Source organism: Tachysurus fulvidraco, chromosome 11 (genome assembly GCF_022655615.1).
Source record: "Tachysurus fulvidraco isolate hzauxx_2018 chromosome 11, HZAU_PFXX_2.0, whole genome shotgun sequence".
Classification (NCBI taxonomy): Eukaryota; Metazoa; Chordata; class Actinopteri; order Siluriformes; family Bagridae; genus Tachysurus; species Tachysurus fulvidraco.
The window spans coordinates 21,509,605-21,529,381 of record NC_062528.1 but is presented as its reverse complement, the minus strand read 5'-3'; the positions used below and the strand labels follow the sequence as shown (position 1 = coordinate 21,529,381).

Sequence of the window (19,777 nt, the reverse complement as noted above, 5' to 3'; positions counted from 1 at the left end):
ACACACACACACAGAGAGAGGGAGAGAAAGAGAGAGAGAGGCTTTCTTTCTTTCTTTTTTTATTGGACATATTTGATCTAGGCATTTATGAGAGTAATTTATAAAAATACAAAAAGGCTTTTTAATATTATGTGTATATTGAAATGATACTGTGTTTGTCTTTGTTGTTAATAGACTTTTTAATACTACAACAACAACAACAACACATTATATAGTTCAGCAGTAACAAAATGGCAGGCTGGACAGAAGTAGCAGCATTATTAAGGTTTGAAATACTAATCCACCTAAATTAAAATGGATTAGTAAGAAGAAGACAGTTGAATAGTAGCATTAGTATTATTTACAAAACGTACTGCATGTCCTACTTTTACACATATACTGTATAACACTTATTTTTTCACTTTGTTTCCAGGTGTCACCAGAGATACTATATTGGATTCATGTCCAGGTTCTTGCTGGACCACTAAAAAAAAAACACACAGTGTCTTAACACTTTATCTTCATTTGTTTTGGGTCATTTTCATGTTGAAAGCTAAATTTTATGTGTATCTCCTGCAGCTGAAAAACATCTCCAAACAAGATAATGCCTCCACCAGGCTTCACAGGAGAGTTGGACTTGACCATCTGATGATCGTTCCTAGTTTGTTACAGACCGAATGCTTGTCATTTTGACCAAAGATAATTTTAGTTTCATTAGACCAGAGGGATTCAAACAGTTTGGCGTGAAAGAATTGCAGGATATGGATGCGTGGTTTGGACTTTTGTATCTGGATGGTTTCAAAAATCCTTTGTTTGAAAATTATGGAGGCTAATGTGACACCTACAAAGCTGCAGAGGGTCTGGGTCTCTTCCTCAGATTTGTGCCTCTGAGACGACAAGTATCTTCCTCAGATTTGTGCCTTGAGACAGTCCTGACTCGAATCCTAAAACAATTCCTGAGCTTAGGCTATTGATATATATTTGTATGTATTTGTAGTTTGTTTATAGTTATTTAAAAAAAAAAAAGTTTGTTCATGCTCCTTTTAATTATAGAATTATTTTTGCATTCTGCTTTGCATGAAATGCTTTGCATGAACTTTTTTTTATAGAAAAATTCTACATTACACTATTTTTTCTCTTTTTTTACATTCCAGTTGGATCACATAACTTCACAATTGAGTTCCAACGAATGAGCCAGAATCCAGCGTATAGCGGCTTAGTGAATGTGGTGTGGACTCTGTGGAGGAGCCTCATGGTGTCAGAGACGCTGTAGAAGGACAGAGTTCCTGCACTGTGATCCACATACACTCCTATTCTGGAGGATGATGGACCTTGGAGTTTAGTCTCAATGTTGTTGTGCCAGAAAGAGACAGAGGAAGAAGAACACTCCAGACTCCAGGACTGACTGTTGCGCCCAAACAAATTCTCATCACCCCCTCCTTTTCTGTTGATCTCTTTATACGAGACTGATATGGACACAACATCACTGCTCCTCTCCACCTCCCAGTAACAGCGTCCACACACACTCTCTTTACACAACACCTGAATCCAGGAGTCAAATCTCTCTGGATGATCAGAGTATTGCTGACATGTTCTATTGCGTGTCACCACTCTGTTCTTCTCAGATAGAACGAGTTGACGATTTGCTGTGTTGGGATTCAGAGTCAGATAACAGAAATCTAAAATGATAAAACGCTCACAGTTAGATGTTAATTTAACATTTTCTCTCCTTTTCGTCTCTAAAAGTATTTATTAAAGTGTGTCCATGTGTATATTTGTGTTTTATACCTACACTGCAAAAAATCTTCTCTGCTTTTTAGAACTGAGGGTAAGATCACCTGAACAGCTGCAGCTGTGGACATGTAAAAGTTGTAAACAGTTAAGTATGAAATTATAAAATTAGATGCCACATAGGCTTTAGTGGTGTCAGTGGTTTAACTTTAGTGTCCTACAATATATGCTTAATGACCACTTTGTTAGGTGTACACCTAATCATTCATACAATTAGTCAATCAGCCAATTGTGGTGGCATTGCAATACACAAAATCATGTAGATACAGGTCAAGACCTTCAGAAAATTAAACAACCCCAAAGTTTGATCTCCATTAATGTACAAGGTTAAAGTTAGTCTGACTACTGCTTAGTCTTATTTTCTTTTTACCAGCTGCAGAGCAAATTAATACATCCAGCAGGAAAATCTCTTACCTTGTGGTTGGATTTTGTTGAATTCCTCCTCACAGATTTCCTGGACTTGGATTTTCAGACCTGAGAGAGATTTCATCACTTTATCAAATGAGAGATGTTGATTGACAGTGAAGCTGGGTGAGTCGTCACATCCAGGAGAAACACCGAGAGACGGGAAATTCTACAGAGAGGAAACACATCATAGAGAAGGAGAAAAGTGGACGAGAGGAACGAATGAATCTCAGACTGAATCAGAACAAAGACACACTTGTGATCTCAGACAGGAACATTTCTTGTTGTAATTAGCTTTTAGAAGGAAATTTGTACATGAGTCAATGAGTGTTACCTGGAGGAAGTGGATGTCATCATGTGTGTGTGAAAGCTGCTCCAGCTCAGTGACTCTCCTCTTAAGATCAGCAATCTCCTGCTCCAGTTGATTCAGGAGTCGTCCAGCTCGACTCACTTCAGCTTTCTCCTGAGCTCTGATGAGCTTCGTCACCTCTGAGCGCTTTTTCTCCATGGAGCTGATCATCTCAGTAAAGATCCTCTCACTATCATCTACTGCTGCCTGTGAATGCATCTTTTAAAACATGCACACAACCAGAGCTCCAATAAATGATCAGACATTATTGGTTCCCTTACTAGAAAAAAGTTGAATCCACAATTTTCTTTCAAAGAACTTGAGCCTGACAAAAATAATTGTCAGCAGTTCATCATTGTTCAGCATTCTATATTTAATATAATTCTAAATGAGCTCAATAGTACCCTTAATATAATGCTGTATTGCACAACCTTTAGAGGCAATCACTGCAAACAAGCAATTTCTGTAGCACTCATTAATACACAGGAAGTTTTTCTCACACTTCCTGAGCAAACTACTCCAGCTGTCTCAGGTTTAAAGGATGGCTTCACGAAACTTGCTTGTTTCAGCTGTTTCCATAGATGTTCAATCTGATTTAAATCAGGGCTCACTTTAGAATAGTAAATTTTGTGATACGGCATTCTTGGGTGCATTTATCTGCATGTTTCATGTCTTCAAGATTCAGGATGGCGCCACGAATGGCAGCCTCAGTGCTTAGCTCCGCAGTGTTTGTTTTGTTTTTGTTAGTTTTTCCTGTTCTTTGTCAAGAAAATCAGTTTCACCCGAGATGAACTGCTGAACATTCGGCATATTTTTCCAGTTTTTGAATATTCTGACGTTTTGTTGAATATCGTAGTTTGCGGAGCTGCGCGCAGACGGGGAAAGTGCGCCAGCGCGCTAGTGGAACTCAGAAAGCGCGGTTTAAGAACACCGCTGCCTAGCATCCATCTGGCGGATCTCCGCTCTCTATCCAACAAAATGGACGAACTCCTTCTGATCACCCAGAAAAATAAGGATTTTTCTAACTCTGCTGCTCTCTGTTTCACGGAAACCTGGCTGAACGACTCCATTCCGGACAGCCCGTTAAGTCTGCTGGGCTTTCAGCTCTTTAGAGCGGACCGCGATGCAGAATCAACGGGGAAATCTCGCGGTAGCAGGGCGTGTTTTTACATCAATGAAAGAGGGTGTTCTGATGTAACTGTGTTAAAGAAGATGTGCAGATCTTGAAACACTCTTCATTAACTGCAAACTGTTCTATTTGCCACGGGAGTTTTGCTCGTTCATTCTGGTGAGTGTTTACATCCCTCAGGAAGCGCACATGAGCTCGGCCTTACAGACACTCACTGATATGATCACAGTGAGTGAGCAACAACACCCGGGCTCTGTAGTAATAATTCTTGGGGACTTTAATAAAGATATGTCCCCCGTGGGGACTCTCTGATCACTGTTTAGTTCATCTGATACCGACCTACAGGCAGAAACTAAAAACAGCTAAACCTGTATTAAGGACTGTAAAAAGATGGACTAAGGAAGCAGAGCAGGATTTACAAGCCTGTTTCGCTCTCATGGATTGGACTGTTTTTGAAGCTGCTGCCTCCGACCTGGACGAGCTCACAGAGACTGTAACATGATACATCAGTTTTTGTGAGGAATTGTGCATTCCCACCAGGACTCACTTAGCCTACAACAATGACAAGCCATGGTTCACTGTGAAACTCAGCCAGCTCCGTCAGGCCGAAGTGGATGCTCACAGAACTGGTGATAGAGTCTTGTACAAACAGGTCACATACACACTGGAAAAGGAGATCAGAGTGGCAAAGAGGAATTATTCCGAAAAATTACGGATTCAGTTTTCCTCAAATGACTCAGCTTCAGTGTGGAAAGGTCTGAAAGCCATCACCAACTACACGACACCATCCCCCAGCACTGTGGTGAATCAACAACTGGCAGATGACCTGAATGAGTTCTACTGCAGGGTTGAAAAAGGCCAATTCTCACCTTCTGTAACCTCAGAATCAGTCACACCTTCAATTCAGTTCAGTGAAGATGATGTGTGTCAGGTCTTCAGGAAGATCAAGAGAAGAAAGGCTCCAGGCCCAGACAACGTTTCACCAGCCTGTCTGAAAGCCTGTGCTGATCAGCTGGCCCCCATCTTCATGCGGATATTCAACATGTCACTGGAGCTGTGTGAAGTACCCTCATGCTTCAAAAGCTCCACCATCATCCCTGTCCCAAAGAAACCCCAAATTACCGGACTTAATGACTACAGACCTGTGGCTCTAACATCTGTGGTCATGAAATCATTTGAAAGACTGGTTCTGGCTTATCTGAAGGACATTACTGGACCCTTACTGGACCCTCTGCAGTTTGCCTACAGAGCAAACAGGTCTGTGAATGATGCGGTCAATATGGGACTGCATTGTGTTCTGCAGCATCTGGACAGACCAGGGACTTATGTGAGGATCCTGTTTGTGGACTTCAGCTCTGCTTTCAACACCATCATCCCATCACTCCTTCAGTCCGAATTAACCCAGCTCTCCATGCCCTCCTCTGTCTGTCAGTGGATCACCAGCTTTCTGACAGACAGGCAGCAGCTAGTGCGACTGGGAAAACTCAAATCTAGCACCCGCACCATCAGCACTGGTGTGCCCCCAGGGCTGAGTCCTCTCCCCACTGCCCTTCACCCTGTACATGAATAACTGCACTTCTAATGACCCCTCTGTCAAGCTCCTGAAGTTTGCAGACGACACCACACTGATCGGCCTCATCCAGGATGGTGACGAGTCTGCTTACAGACTGGAGGTTGAGCGGCTGGCTGTCTGGTGCAGTCTTAACAACCTGGAGCTGAACACGCTCAAGACAGTGGAGATGATAGTGTACTTCAGGAGAAACCCCACTGCTCTTCCCCCACTAACCATCATGGACAGAATTGTCACAGCAGTGGAGTCATTCAGATTCCTGGGAACCACAATCTCCCAGGACCTGAAGTTGGACATTCACATAGACTCCATTGTGAAAAAGGCTCAGCAGAGGTTGTACTTCCTTCGTCAGCTGAAGAAGTTCAACCTGCCACAGGATCTGTTGAAACAGCTTTACACTGCAATCATCGAATCCATCCTCTGCACCTCAGTGTCTGTTTGGTTCAGCTCAGCCACCAAATTCGACCTCAGAAGACTACAGAGGGTAGTCCAGACTGCTGAGCGAATCATTGGCACAACTCTCCCCACTCTCCAAGACCTGTACTTCTCCAGAGTGAGCAAAAAGGCAAAGTCAATCCCTCTGGACCCCTCACATCCAGCACACTCCCTCTTTGAACTGTTGCCATCTGGTCGACGCTACAGAGCCCTGAGCACCAGAACGACCAGACATGGGAAAAGGTTTTCCCTTAAGCAATTCATTTGATGAACAATTAACACCATGGAACACACAACACCTAATTGCACATTTCACACTTGCACATTTGTACTATGTATACCTGTGGAGCTTCTGTCACTAAAACAAATTCCTTGCATGTGAAAACATGCCTGGCAATAAAGCTGATTCTGATTCTGATTCATTCGGTTGAAGGAGCAGGATGTCTCCAAGCCTCTGTAACGGAATTAAGTGGATGAATGATTGACAGTTGCGTTCACCAATTAGCAGGGTACACTTCCTATTTAAAAGCCGATTGATAATAGCTGGGATGCGAAACATCCGGGTTGTCTGTTTGTTTGGCTGGCAGTTACTGCAGGTGTGTGCAGTTAGCAGTTTTGCACATTGTTTCTTGTGTGAAACATTCTATGATCTGTTTGTGCCATCCTAGCTTCACTTTTGCCCATTTGGGTGGCTTGTTCTCCTTCGGTGTGCTCCGGTATTAAACTGAACAACTGCTGAAATTCCAGGTATGTGGACTGACACATCTCATCTGCCATCTTTTTAACAGTAATGGGATTTCGTGACCTAATATCCTTGTTGGGATACAGTTAATAGTTCTCTGGGTGAAACCCCTGGGGTGTTGCAGTCGGACTACTACTAACTGAGGTATAGAATCGGGTTAACTGTCATTTTGTTCCGTTGTGCTATTGCCACGATCTGGTGCAGTTAGTAGGATTTTCTCGTAGCAAACAAAGCCGCACACCCCATCATCTTCTCTTCGTCTCTTATGACTGCCACACCTCCACCATGTTTCACAGTAGGTAAGGTGTCCTTTTCTTTAAAAGCTTAATTTTATCATCTGTTAACAGAGTGACTTGCCAGTTAGTTTCAGTTTTGTCTCATCTTTCCATTCAGTAGTTTGTCAGTATGCATGTTAGCAAATTCCAGTCTGGATTTTTTATGATTTTCTTTAAACAGTGGAAGCTCCTGGGCTCTTTGTCTACCATTCCCACCATCCTTCTGGACAGGGAAGTTGGCTACAATCGCACAGACCTTTAACTGCCTAAAATTATTTTCAGCTGTAGTCACAGGAACATCAAGCCTTTACCTTTTTAATGTTTGACTAGAATTTTCCTTCTGAGCTCCTCAGGCAGCTCCATCATTTGCATTCTCTGCTCTATGTTCGGTGTGATGCACACACTGCTATTAAAGGAATAGTGACTGCTTTTCTCCATTTAAATAGACTGAAATCACTGACCCTAAGATTGAAGACAGTTGTGATACTAATTCAAGAAATTTTTTGAAATATCACTATAATCCAATTATTTATGGTCTTTTCGAGAGGTAACAACAAATCTGTCCAGGCCATATTAGAATTTATTTGTAATATATAAAAAAAAGCAATTCTTTATATCGTTTAAACACTTCCCTTGCTTTTCTTTTCTTTTCTTTTTTTTACATGAAACAATTTAGATTAATAATTTTTCCGGAGAAATTAATCATTGATTCAATGAGCTGTAACAGTGCCACAAAATAGACTCACTCCTCACCTTAATAATGCCCACAGTCTGTTTCAGCTCCTGCACCTTCTTCTGCTTCTCCTGGATCCTCTGCTGGGATTTTATCTGCTCTTCTTTTATCTCATTCTGAAACCAAATAAAACACATTTCACTATTTCTGCATTTGGAAATCAGCATGTCCGTGTTCTCTGTAGTTATAATCTCTGGATGTCTTTACACCGATACCCTTCCTGACTCACACTTCCTATTTGAGGCTGGATGTCTTTACACCGGATACCCTTCCTGACTCACGCTTCCTATTTGAGGCTTGGGACTGGCTGCGTTCACAAACATCTCTTTTAATATAAGGCAAAATCCCATGTAATAAAATGATTCATGTAACAAAATTCAATTCAAGTTTATTTGTATAGCGCTTTTTACAATTGACATTGTCTCAAAGCAGCTTTACATAACATAAACATAGAACAAAAGGTTATTATAAAAAATAATATAAAGATTAATGGAATACAAAATTCAGTTACTTCAATCATTTTCATAAACATAAGACAAACAAATGAAGTATCATTTTCTTTCCAATAACTGATTAAAAAAAGTTAAAAAGCAACAATGTAAAAAAAAAATGCTGTAAAACAGTGGTTTTCGTATCTCACCTGTTTTTTAGTTCTTTCTGCTTTAGCTGAAACTGTATCATGACCTTTGTGTTGATCCATCGTACACAAGTAACAGATGAATCTTTGGTCAGTACGACAGTAGATCTCCATCAGTTTGTCATGTTCAGAGCAGATCTTCTCTTGGAGCTCTGCACAGGCTTCAACTAACTTGTGCTTCTTAAAGGCAGGAGACTGATAGTGAGGTTTAAGATGATCTTCACAAAAGGAGGCCTGACAAACCAGACAGGACTTGACGGCTTTGTGTTTTCTCCCTGTGCAGGAATCACACTCCACATCTCCAGGTCCAGCATAACAGTGAGCAGGAGAAGCAGTTTGGTGTTCAGTCTTCTTCAGTTTCTCCACCACTTCAGTCAGCATGTTGTTCCTGCGTAGAACAGGTCTTGGAGTGAAAGTCTCTCTACACTGAGGACAGCTGTAGACACCCTTTACGTCCTCCTGATCCCAGCAACCATTAATACACACTTTACAGAAACTGTGACCACAGGGAGTAGTCACTGGATCATTCAGAAGATCCAGACACACTGGACAGCTGAACTGATCCTGATCAACTGAAATACTGGCCTCTGCCATTTTCCTGCACGAGAGACAAAGAGAGAGAGAGTGAGAACTGATATTCTGAGTTTCGTTTTCTCTGACATGAACTTCCTGGATCTGTGGTTATATTATGACAAAGAGTGGGCGTGGATTTAATGAAATGGGTCCAGGATTTAAAGGCCAAGTGTAGCACAAGGTTTTAATGTAAAAAGTCTGTGATTTAGAATCTGATCAATTTAAGTCTGATTTTTACAAATATCTTTCTTGTGTATATAAAAGTATACTTTAAAAAGGAACACATTCATTAAAAAAACTTTTAAATGAAATTTAAATAACAGAAAGAATCCACAAAAGACTAAAGTTACTTCAGAAGGCAGTCAGTACAGACATTACTGTGAAGCAGCTCTATGGCTCTAAAAGCTTAACAAGAAAGGATTAAAAAAAGAAAAAGTAAGATCAGTCTTCATATCAGTCTTTATGTCAGTCTTTATATCAGTCTTTTACCAGTGTTTGTATCAGTCTTTGTGTCAGTTTTTATATCAGTCTTTGTGTCAGTCTTTGTGTTAGTCTTTTTATCATGCTGTTAGTCTTTGAAGGCACTGTGAATCTCAGCTAATGGATCGACACCTAAGAGAAAAAGGAGAAAACACAGAGTATAATTTATTCTCTTATGCTTTAGTGCTTTAAAATAAATCGCATTGATAATAAACATCTCACATACAAAAACTGTTGAAACTACTACACTAACATTACTATTTTATAGAAACTCCTTCATCAATCTATTATTGACCTTTTCAATAGAATGACTCTTCCAAAAGATCACAATGTACTAAAATTAAAAGGTTTTGGGAAAACAAATAAAAAAGTATTGAGTTTTTTTCAGTAGAAAAGGAAAAAGAAAGAAAACAATTTAAAAACTATAAGTTTTACATCATTGTTAGCCAGACGTCGCCTTCTTCTTCAGTGGAAGTCTTCTGTCCCACCATCCCACTCTCAATGGCTAAAGGATACAGCATTTTTTTTTTAAGCTTGAGAAAACTAAATATACGATGAAAGTTAATACTTCTTTTCTTATTTTTTTCTCCTTTTTTTAAAATTATTGGTATTATTGTTATTGTTGTGTTTCTTTTACTTTACTCCTTTTTCATGTAAAATGGGATTCTGTATTGTTATTTGACTTATGTTTGTTTGCAATAAAAAGACGTTGCAAAAAAAAAAGAAGAAGAAGAAGAAAGAAAACAATTTAAGATTGTTTAAAAAAGATCTTTCATTTTCACAAAAACGACTCTTCAGTTTGGTGAATCGGTTCCAAACGTTCAAGAGATGTTTTGAGCCGAATCAAAGAACCGACAAATTGCTGTTTGTGCTACAATATTTTTTCCGAAAGCCTTCATAACATATTACGATGTTATACCTTTTTTTTTTAATCACAGCCCACAAAAAATTCCCCTGTTTAAGCACCTAAACGACTCCATAGGTTACAAAACTTTCAAGAGCCGATTTGATAAACGGATTCAAAGAATCGACTCGTTCCCAAACGACACACCAACACTATTTACCTCAGCGAAATCTCTAAGTCAGGGCTATTCAGTTAGTTTGTCATGTGGAACAGTTCATGAAAAGCGTCCCAAACGAGGGCTTGTGTTGTATTTTGAAACTGCATTAGAACATGAACTGAAATTCAAGTGCAAATTAAATAAGTTCACAATATGGAAAATATCATTGTTTCATAGTGTTTTTCTCTCACAGGAGCGCGTGCTTGCGTAACTCAAACAAAGTCACGTGACTCCTGCTCTGTACTGCGACTGCGCAGAAGACTGAACTGAGAGAAAATACAGTTTATTATCAGTTTATTCTTCCACTCACTTCTGAAGTCTGTCACCATATTGTAAAGGATTGAGGAAGGAGTCTGAATAATTCCAGAGTGCACAGTATGTTAAGTGGACTGTGTTGTGAGCCAGCGGCATGCAAGAGATGTTATCAGACACCGGCATGTACTGGATGGAGTTACAGGACTCTACATACCTGATACTGTTTTTCTTAATACTGGTTCTCAGCAAATAAATAATAATAAATATCAAGGTACACCACGACCAATTATTAACTTATCCGTCAATAGACATAGATAATACAAAGAGAAGGAGAAATAGGGAAAGAAAAGCTAAATGTAAGGGGAACAAACAAAGACAGATTGATGTAAAAATCCAAAAGGTTGAAGAATTGGTTGAAGAGTTGAAAGATTTGAATATGAGTGTTTAAAAGAAGACACCGAGGGATCAGACGCTGTACCTAGACAGCTGGAAGAGGATTCCAAAAGAAAAAAGAAGACTATAATGCATTATGTGTTATTATGTTTTATTTTCAGAATGTTCAAGAAAAATACTGAAATGCTTTTCTTTTACTTATAATCATGTATCCTCATGTAATAGAGTTGATTAGATTAATCTTGTGTATTTAACTGTAAACTTTCTAGTAGTAAACACTTATAAAGCCTACTGTGTATTACTGAGAGTATCTGCACACAAGTGTTTCAAGGCCTGCTGTTAAAAGTGAAGCCTTCTGTGTATTCGCGGGGAGTAATCTGCACGCGCAGGGTTTTATAGCTTGCTGTCAAATTCCACGGCAAGAGAAAGCTTCAGTTCTATATAATCACAGCCTGAGAAGTTGCAGGAAGTATGACCACATATTTGAACACATAACACATAAGTGTTAACCGTGAGGTTAGAAAAGAAAAGACATTAGCAGCGCACACAGAGTCGGCTGGCGAGATATGTTTGGGAAACCGAGAAGTATTTATGAAATAAGATGGTAGCCGTCTAAAAGGCACAAAGCCAACCAAACCTGACAGCCAAATCTGGCCCCAGTAAAAAAGTATAAAAGCCTGCCTTGTATCACATTGAGTGTGCATTCTATTGTAAGCAGCCTAGTGCATGTTGTACTTTAGTTGCATCAAAGAACAAACGCAAGTTTACACTTGGAGAGTGTTTCTTGGTTTGTTATAATCTTTGCATCTTAATACCTTTTACTTATTCTAGTACTGTTTGATTATTTGAAGGAAGTTTTTATTTGTAATCTTTTTCTTTTTATTTTACATATATTACACACACCTATTTGTATTACACTACTTTTAATAAAAACAAGGCCTCCCATTGTGAGGATCCTGAAAAGACAAAAAGGTATAAGTCTGCCTCCTTCATTTAAAGATTCAAACAATAGTTTAAGTAGAAGACCTTGGAGAGGAGCCTTTGTTAGAAGACCGAGGGGACTTCGAAGGACACCTGCGTTCAAGGTAAGACCAACTTTTAATAGTTGATCTTGTGTTTCCAACACGACCTCGTGCAAATTAAGATACACTCCTTAGTGGGGGCGCGTAAGGTTTCCTACGCAATCCGAAAACATGTGTCGCTTGTCAGTATAATTACTTCAACTGTTAAGCAGAAAATTGTTAAATATAATATAATAAAGGTCTTTTACACACAGTAGGTTGTGTTTCCACCAGCAAGCAGCACAGAAAGACAGAGCAGTTTGAGTAAAGTTTATTTCTGAGGAGACATTGAACATTTTTATATCAAATATAATAAACCCATCCTAATAGTGCATACAGTTAAATAGTCTGTTTCTACATCCTGCATTTATTATTGTTCCAGTTTCTGCACACAGAATGTCCAGTGTAGCTCAGGGACAAATTAAATATCATACCTCAATCTAAATCTAATCTAAATCTAAACCTCTCACAATCTCAGTCTAAACACTTTTACTAACATTTTATTTTGGTTCACAAAACCTCACAGATGACTCATTACTCCACATACAGAATCCAGCGTATAGAGGCTGAGTGAATGTGGTGTGGACTCTGTGGAGGAGCCTCATGGTGTCAGAGACGCTGTAGAAGGACAGAGTTCCTGCACTGTGATCCACATACACTCCTATTCTGGAGGATGATGGACCTGGAAGCTTAGTCCGAATGTTGTGACAGAAAGAGACAGAGGAAGAAGAACACCACAGACTCCAGGACTGACTGTTATATCCAAACCAACACTCATTACCCTCTCCTTTCCTGCTGATATCTTTATATGACACTGATATGAACACATTACCGCTCCTCTCCACCTCCCAGTAACAGCGTCCACACACACTCTCCTTACACAACACCTGAATCCAAGAGTTAAATCTCTCTGGATGATCAGAGTATCGCTGTTGTGTCTCACTCCGTGTCACCACTCTGTTCTTCTCAGACAGAATGAGTTCAGGATGTGCTGTGTTTGGATCCAGAGTCAGATAACAGAAATCTACAGTAATAAAATGTCCACATGTTAGATGTTAATCATAGGATTTATAATAAGTGTGTGTGAGACACCTGTCTGTGTTTCTATCCTTAGATTTAGATCAACAATACAGACATTTTAACGCTCTGTGTGTGTCTGTGGGTGTGTGTGTGTACTTGTGTGTATGTGTGTGTATTTTTGTGTGTGTGAGTGTGTGTGTGTGTGTTAAACCTACATTGCAGAAAATCTTCTCTGCTCTTTGGTTCTGAAGGTAAAACCATCTGAACTGCTGCAGCTTTGGAGACACAGAGACAAAATGGAGACAGAAAAATGACGTGGAAACAGTTTAATGTGTGAATGTGAAAAATTTGCTTCCTTACGTCTATTTCAGACGTCAACAACGTTACCATCTCAATTTATTATGGGGCAGTGGTGGCTCAACTGGTTAAAGCTCTGGGATGTTGATCGGAGGATCGGGGTTGAACCCTCCCTTCTCCAGGGGCGCTGTATCATAGCTGCCCCTGCACTCTGACCCCAACCTCCTCAGTTGGGATATGTGAAGTAAAGATATGTGCTGTAATGTACATGTGGCGATAATAAAGTCTTCTATGCCCCGCTCTATTTATCAGCTACGATTTTCTCCATGTAATATCTGTACTTTGTTTATCTGCTAAATTGATCTTGATGTCATTTACAAGACTGATGCTAATACTGTGTGATTTTCTGCAGTCTTGTTCCTGCTTACTTCTTATTTCTGTTAGATGAATTTTATGGCTCTTTTTACTGTGATACAGAAACAATGTTTGTTTGTTCACCTTCTGGTCTGATTTTGTTGAATTCTTCCTCACAGATTTCCTCGACTCGTTGTTTCAGATCTGAGAGAGATTTCCTCACTCCATCAAATGAGAGATGTTGATTGACAGTGAAGCTGAGTGAGTCGTCACATCCAGGAGAAACACAGAGAGACGGGAAACTCTACAGAGAGGAAACACATCATAGAGAAGGAGAAAAGTGGACGAATGAATCTCAGACTGAATCAGAACAAAGACACACTTGTGATCTCAGACAGGAACATTTCTTGTTGCTGTAATGAGCTTTTAGGAGGAAACTTTGTGAGGAACAGCGCCCTCTGTAGATCAGACAGTGAGTGTTACCTGGAGGAAGTGGATGTCATCGTGTGTGTGTGAAAGCTGCTCCATCTCAGTGACTTTCCTCTTAAGATCAGCAATCTCCTGCTCCAGTTGATCCAGGAGTCGTTCAGCTCGACTCACTTCAGCTTTCTCCTGAGCTCTGATCAGCTCTGTCACCTCCGAGCGCTTTTTCTCCATGGAGCTGATCATCTCAGTAAAGATCATCTCACTGTCATCTACTGCTGCCTGTGAACGCTTCTGTAAGGACACACACACACACACACACACACACACACACACACACACACACACACACACACACACACACACACACACACAAACAGGGCCATTTAAAGATCAACTCTTTATTTCACAGTTACTATAATGTGTGTGTTTATGTGAATCTCTCAGTTTCCTCCTCACCTTAATAATGTCCACAGTCTGTTTCAGCTCCTGCACCTTCTTCTGCTTCTCCTGGATCCTCTGCTGGGATTTCATCTGATCCTCCTTTAACTCATTCTGAGACCAAATACAATATGTTCAATTAATGGAAATAAAACCTGTGGATATTCTGCCTCTTCAATTTGGTGGATTTAGTGACTTTAGTGACTGCTGGGCATTCTTAAGGAGTGTCATTTGTCAGGTAAATATGTTGCAGTGTTGTTTTTCAGAGTTGAAACGTATAATTGCGGGATATTGCTGGAATTAATAGTTGTTTGTGTTGCTACAGTTCCAGAACAGGATGTGTAACAAATAATCAATTGCTCAATAGCACTTGATATCATTAGCCAGCACATAATTCTGCTTTTATTCTCATTGAAGTGTGGGGTTTTTATTGTGTAATATGGAGAGATGGTAATGTTAAAATATAACTGTTTATTCTAGTTTTATTCATATTGGACAAAAGGGAAAAAGCTTCTCTTCAAATGAGGCAGCTGGGCTCAATCTGTTTTAAAAGGAGGTGTGTAATTTGGATTGGTGAAATGTCCATGTCTTTTACATATACATTATATACATATACATTATACGTATATTTGATGCTCTGTTTTAAGTGAAATGTATTAAAGGTGTTTTTATTTATAGGAGTACTTTTGGCTGTTGACTAGGCAACCACTGCTTCTTTCCTTTTGTATTTTTCATTTATTCTCTTTTCCATTTTTTTGTATTTCTTTACACCATTATACATGATAAAATATAACGGGGAATTATACGCTCCTGTTTTAATACGTTTGATCTCCCTGTACTTGGGTTTGCGCTGTGGGTTTGTGTAGGTATTGAGTTCTTGAGTTGCTTATTTGTTTATTTTTTGGATTTGAGGTGTGATTGAAATATGTTTCATACAGGTTTCATTTTGGTGTGATTTTTTTATTGTGTGTTTATTTTTTTATTAATGCTAGAACTCATTCCTTTATGCCTAGTGGGTGTTTAAATCTGAACCAGTAGGGGGAGCTGTTGACAGTCGTTGTATATGTGGAGCTTGTATTTTACCATTGCTGTTGAATAAATTGTAAACTCCTTTGTACTCTGGCTTCTAATTCATTCATTTGAATTGCTTGAGCGGGTTGTCTTATTTTCTCCCACTAAGTTGTTAAAGTGGGGGTGGTGTAGTCTTTCTCAGTTTAATTATCAAAATTAGGAATTTCTACCTTATGGTTCACATGCTATTGGTCACATAAAGTAAATATAAATGTCTCTTAAAGAAGATTCAACACTTTTAGAAGTAAAACAAAATAGACTTTGAAATCAGAATAAAGTGGCACATGACAGTGTTAAATACTGTATCTTCATCATTATTGTTTTGCCGTTGGCTGTTTAAAGTACACTGACTGGTCTGAGCTGTTTCACACGTCTTTACAAAACACACTTTGACTTTTACTAAAAATCCACCTTACACTGAATGACAGTCATATAACCAATCAGATCACTTCAATAGAAATTAGATTAGAAATAGAATTTGTAGAAATTTACTTTAAAAAGAATATTAATATCCAGTTCTCACCTGTTTTTTAGTTCTTTCTGCTTTAGCTGAAACTGTATCATGACCTTTGTGTTGATCCATCAGACACAAGTAACAGATGAATCTTTGGTCAGTACAACAGTAGATCTCCATCAGTTTGTTATGTTCAGAGCAGATCTTCTCTTGGAGCTCTGCACAGGCTTCAACTAACTTGTGCTTCTTAAAGGCAGGAGACTGATAGTGAGGTTTAAGATGATCTTCACAAAAGGAGGCAAGACAATCCAGACAGGACTTGACGGCTTTGTATTTTCTCCCTGTGCAGGAATCACACTCCACATCTCCAGGTCCAGCGTAACAGTGAGCAGGAGAAGCAGTTTGTTCAGTCTTCAGTTTCTCTACCACTCCAGTTAGCATGTTGTTCCTGCGTAGAACAGGTCTTGGAGTGAAAGTCTCTTTACACTGTGGACAGCTGTAGACACGCTTTACATCCTCCTGATCCCAGTGAGTATTAATACACACCTTACAGAAACTGTGACCACAGGGAATAGTCACTGGATCATTCAGGAGATCCAGACACACTGGACAGCTGAACTGATGCACAGAAAAATGATCTACTGAAATACTGGCCTCTGCCATTTTCCTGCACTCACACCGAGAGCGAGATCTACAAGTTTTTTTTTCTCTGAAATGAACCTCCTGGTTCAGTGTGTTAGTGTAATAGAGAGAGGAGGTGTGGCTTTACAGAGAAAAGGAGCTCAGACTTTAAAGAGAATGTTTAGTTACACAACAGGAGAGTTTCTGTGATTTTAGATGATTAAACAGATTAATTAAAATGACCTAAAAAGAAGTTTGTGTATTTAAATAAGTTAAATTATCGCTGACATTAAAGGTATAATTTTAAGAACCTTTACTCACTAGCTTTATTATTTAAAAATTCCAGAGTATCCGTGACCTTTATTTTAAGATCTGTAACAGGAAGTAGACAGAGAATTCAAGTCTAAAAATGTTTTGAGTAATAAGATTAAGTAATAAGCTTGAGTAATAAGATTTTTTATGTCTAGGACAAAGAAATGGGGAAAACCCAAGGTGCTGAACATCCAGACATAGAAAAATTGAAATAACAAAGGCAACACATTCACTTCTAAACTGAGTTCAATGACAAGACTAGATTTAATAAGAGCTTCACTGACAATGGCAATGAATTCCAGAGCTTATGAGAAGTAACTGCAAATGCTCCATCAACCCTTATGCTTCATCCTTGTTCCAAGGACAACCGAGAGTAAGTTATCCATAGACCTAAGTAACCTTGATGGAACGTACGGTTTAATAAGGTCAGAAAGATAAGTTTAAGGCTTAGGTCAGAAAGACTGTTCAAGGATTTATAAACAAACACTGAAAGCTTAAAATCAATCCTAAAATGCACTGGTAGCCAATGAAGAGAAGTTAGTGCAGGAGAAATATGATCACAATTACACGTTCCTTTCAATAGCCTTGCAGCAGAGGGTTACAGATGATGGATGGATGGACAGACTGACGGATGGATCCATGTATGAATGAGGCAGAAATGGATGAATAAGCAGGTAATCTGTGGAAAGATGAGAAGGTAATGAAAGATCGATGGATGGAAGGATGGATGGATGGATGAACTGATGAATTGATGGATGGATAAGCAGGTAACAGATGATCCATGAGAGAGAGAAAAATGGTGCAGATGGATAGTCATGCTGAAATTCTCATCACATTCTGACTTTCCATTTCTCTTTTTCATAAAACTGCACGAAGACTGGATCTCGGAGCATTCCGGAAATGTTTTTCTTTTTACATTTTTATGATATTTTCCTTATCTACGGTGGCCGAGAAGTGCAAAACACATTAACAAATCTGAAAACGCATTAACAAATCCGAACGCACAACGACAAGTCAGACAACCCGAAAACGGTAGGTTTCATAAACTTGGAAACTTACCGACAATACATCTTGTACATTTTTACACACAAATTCCAACTTTTCCCTGCGGCAGACTGTTGAACTTCATGTATTCCTTGAGTGACAGGTGTCTTGTCCAATGATCGGTACGTGTTCCAATCACAAACTATACCAACCTCTTCCGGGTTGTCTGAATTGTCGTTGTGTTTTCGGGTTTGTTAATGTGTTTCGTGCAATGATTCAGACAACCCGGAAAAGGTAGGTATAGTTTGTGAATGGAAACTTACCGATCATTGGACAAGACACCTGTCATTCACGATATACAGGTGAATGAAAGGTGTCTCGTCCGATGATCGGTAAGTTTCCATTCACAAATTATACCTACCTCTTCCGGGTTGTCTGACTTGTTTTGTTTTCGGATTTGTTGATGTATTTTGCACTTCTCGGCCATCATACTTATCACTAAGGTCATAAGGGTCATAAAATAGTTCCCATAGAACGTTGTTGTCATGATTGCAGCACCTGCCTCTCCCTCCGATCGCCACCAGAGGGAACCTTCCCTCGAGTACTAACAGTTTCAGTGCTGCATCTCCCATAATCCTCTCACCGGGAATGATTACACCGCCACCTGCTGCCAATCACCCACTTCCTATAAAGATGCACTTGAACTTGACCTCAGTGCGAAGTCTCGATTTGCCACGGCTGTCAGTCTGAGCATTCTATTTCCTGTGATTTCCGGGTTTATTACTTTGTTCTGTTTTTCCTGTTTGATTGTTTGCCGCCTGTCCTGACTTTCTGCCCATATGTCAACTGCGATTTCTGTCTCTCCTACATTGCTGTGTTTGCTGGTTTTGACCCTTGCCTGTTGTACTACGAGTTTGTTAATAAAGCTTGAAAATGGATCCTCGGCATCATGAGCTATCATCACAGAAGACTTCGCTGTCTACCGATCCAGCAGACGGAGCTATCCGCCCAAGCCCAGCAGATCGCCGGACAGCACCAGCATTTAACTCGGCTTACCTTGCTCACGGGTGAACTCGTCGCAGCGCTGCACACGTTGCAAAGCATCTCTGCGTAGCTAAACCCAATGCCACCGGTGTCATCACCTACAACCGCCTACGCGATCTCCTCAGCCGCTAACCCACGGCTCGCCTTCACGGACAAGTTCAACGGAGATCCGGAGAAGTGCAAGGGCTTCCTGATGTAGTGTTCGCTGTTTGTCACACAACAACCCTCTTTCTACCCCACCAATGCTAGCCGAATAGCCTTGGTGTGCACGCTCCTTCCTGGGAAGGCTTTAGAGTGGGCCATCGTGGTATGGAAGGAGGATGGGACCGTGTTTCCTTCCTTAAGCCACTTCCGCACCCAGATGCGCAGCGTGTTCGAGCACCCCGCTGAAGGAGAGGGCACAGAGGAGCGATTACCAAATATTTCCCAGGGAGATTGCACCACAGCGGATTAATCCCTCGTCTTTTTGAACCCTTGTGGCTCAGGCAGACTGGGAGGAGAGACCCCTCAAGCTCTTTTACCGCAAGGGATTGAACCGTGAGCTATAGACCGAACTCGCCTGTCGTGACCTTTCTGCGTTCATAGAACTGTCCATCCAGTTTGACAACTCGTCGAACCCCCACACGAAGCCCACAGACCGAGAATACAGAGCCCATGCCACGCGGATCCGCTCACCTCACATCCGAGGAGAAAGCGCAACGCTTCCGTCACCAACTCTGCCTGTACTGTGGTGAAACTGGACATCTGCTGGCTACCTGTCCCACCAGACCACCCAACAAGCCAAACACTCTGAGTTTGAAAGTCTTCTCCTCTTGTTCTCAAAACTGCACTCAGTTTGATGTACGGCTAAAGGTGCAGGGAAGAGACATTAATCTCTTGGCTCTCGTT

The 19,777-nt window shown here is 40.2% G+C and overlaps 3 protein-coding genes across 6 annotated transcripts in view; 1 reads left to right on the top strand and 2 right to left on the bottom strand.

Annotated features, from left to right (window-relative positions):
- The window catches only part of LOC113645130 (tripartite motif-containing protein 16-like), a 664,889-nt gene that overhangs the window by 117,355 nt on the left and 527,757 nt on the right, over positions 1-19,777 (top strand). The gene's annotated exons all lie outside the window — the stretch shown is intronic.
- Positions 72-8,685, bottom strand: LOC113648625 (E3 ubiquitin/ISG15 ligase TRIM25-like). 3 transcript variants are annotated; one of them, XM_047820374.1, is made up of 7 exons: positions 8,049-8,685; positions 7,429-7,524; positions 3,192-3,196; positions 2,510-2,738; positions 2,185-2,344; positions 1,772-1,831; positions 72-1,658 (listed from the first exon to the last, which is right to left on the bottom strand). In XM_047820374.1, the coding sequence occupies exons 1-7, from the start codon at positions 8,637-8,639 to the stop codon at positions 1,123-1,125; spliced, it is 1,677 nt and encodes a 558-aa protein (XP_047676330.1). In that variant the 5' UTR covers positions 8,640-8,685; the 3' UTR covers positions 72-1,122. The 3 variants fall into 3 exon arrangements, with proteins under 3 accessions (XP_047676330.1, XP_027011688.2, XP_047676331.1); XM_027155887.2 differs by lacking the exon at positions 3,192-3,196 and having other exon boundaries at positions 2,510-2,743; XM_047820375.1 differs by lacking the exon at positions 3,192-3,196 and having other exon boundaries at positions 2,510-2,731.
- On the bottom strand, positions 12,349-18,051 carry LOC113648633 (E3 ubiquitin/ISG15 ligase TRIM25-like). Of its 2 annotated transcripts, none has more exons than XM_047820381.1 (6): positions 15,998-18,051; positions 14,422-14,517; positions 14,023-14,256; positions 13,684-13,843; positions 13,104-13,157; positions 12,349-12,892 (listed from the first exon to the last, which is right to left on the bottom strand). In XM_047820381.1, exons 1-6 carry the CDS (start codon positions 16,589-16,591, stop codon positions 12,369-12,371), a joined length of 1,662 nt encoding a protein of 553 aa, XP_047676337.1. In that variant the 5' UTR covers positions 16,592-18,051; the 3' UTR covers positions 12,349-12,368. The 2 variants fall into 2 exon arrangements, with proteins under 2 accessions (XP_047676337.1, XP_047676336.1); XM_047820380.1 differs by having other exon boundaries at positions 13,104-13,163; positions 15,998-18,044.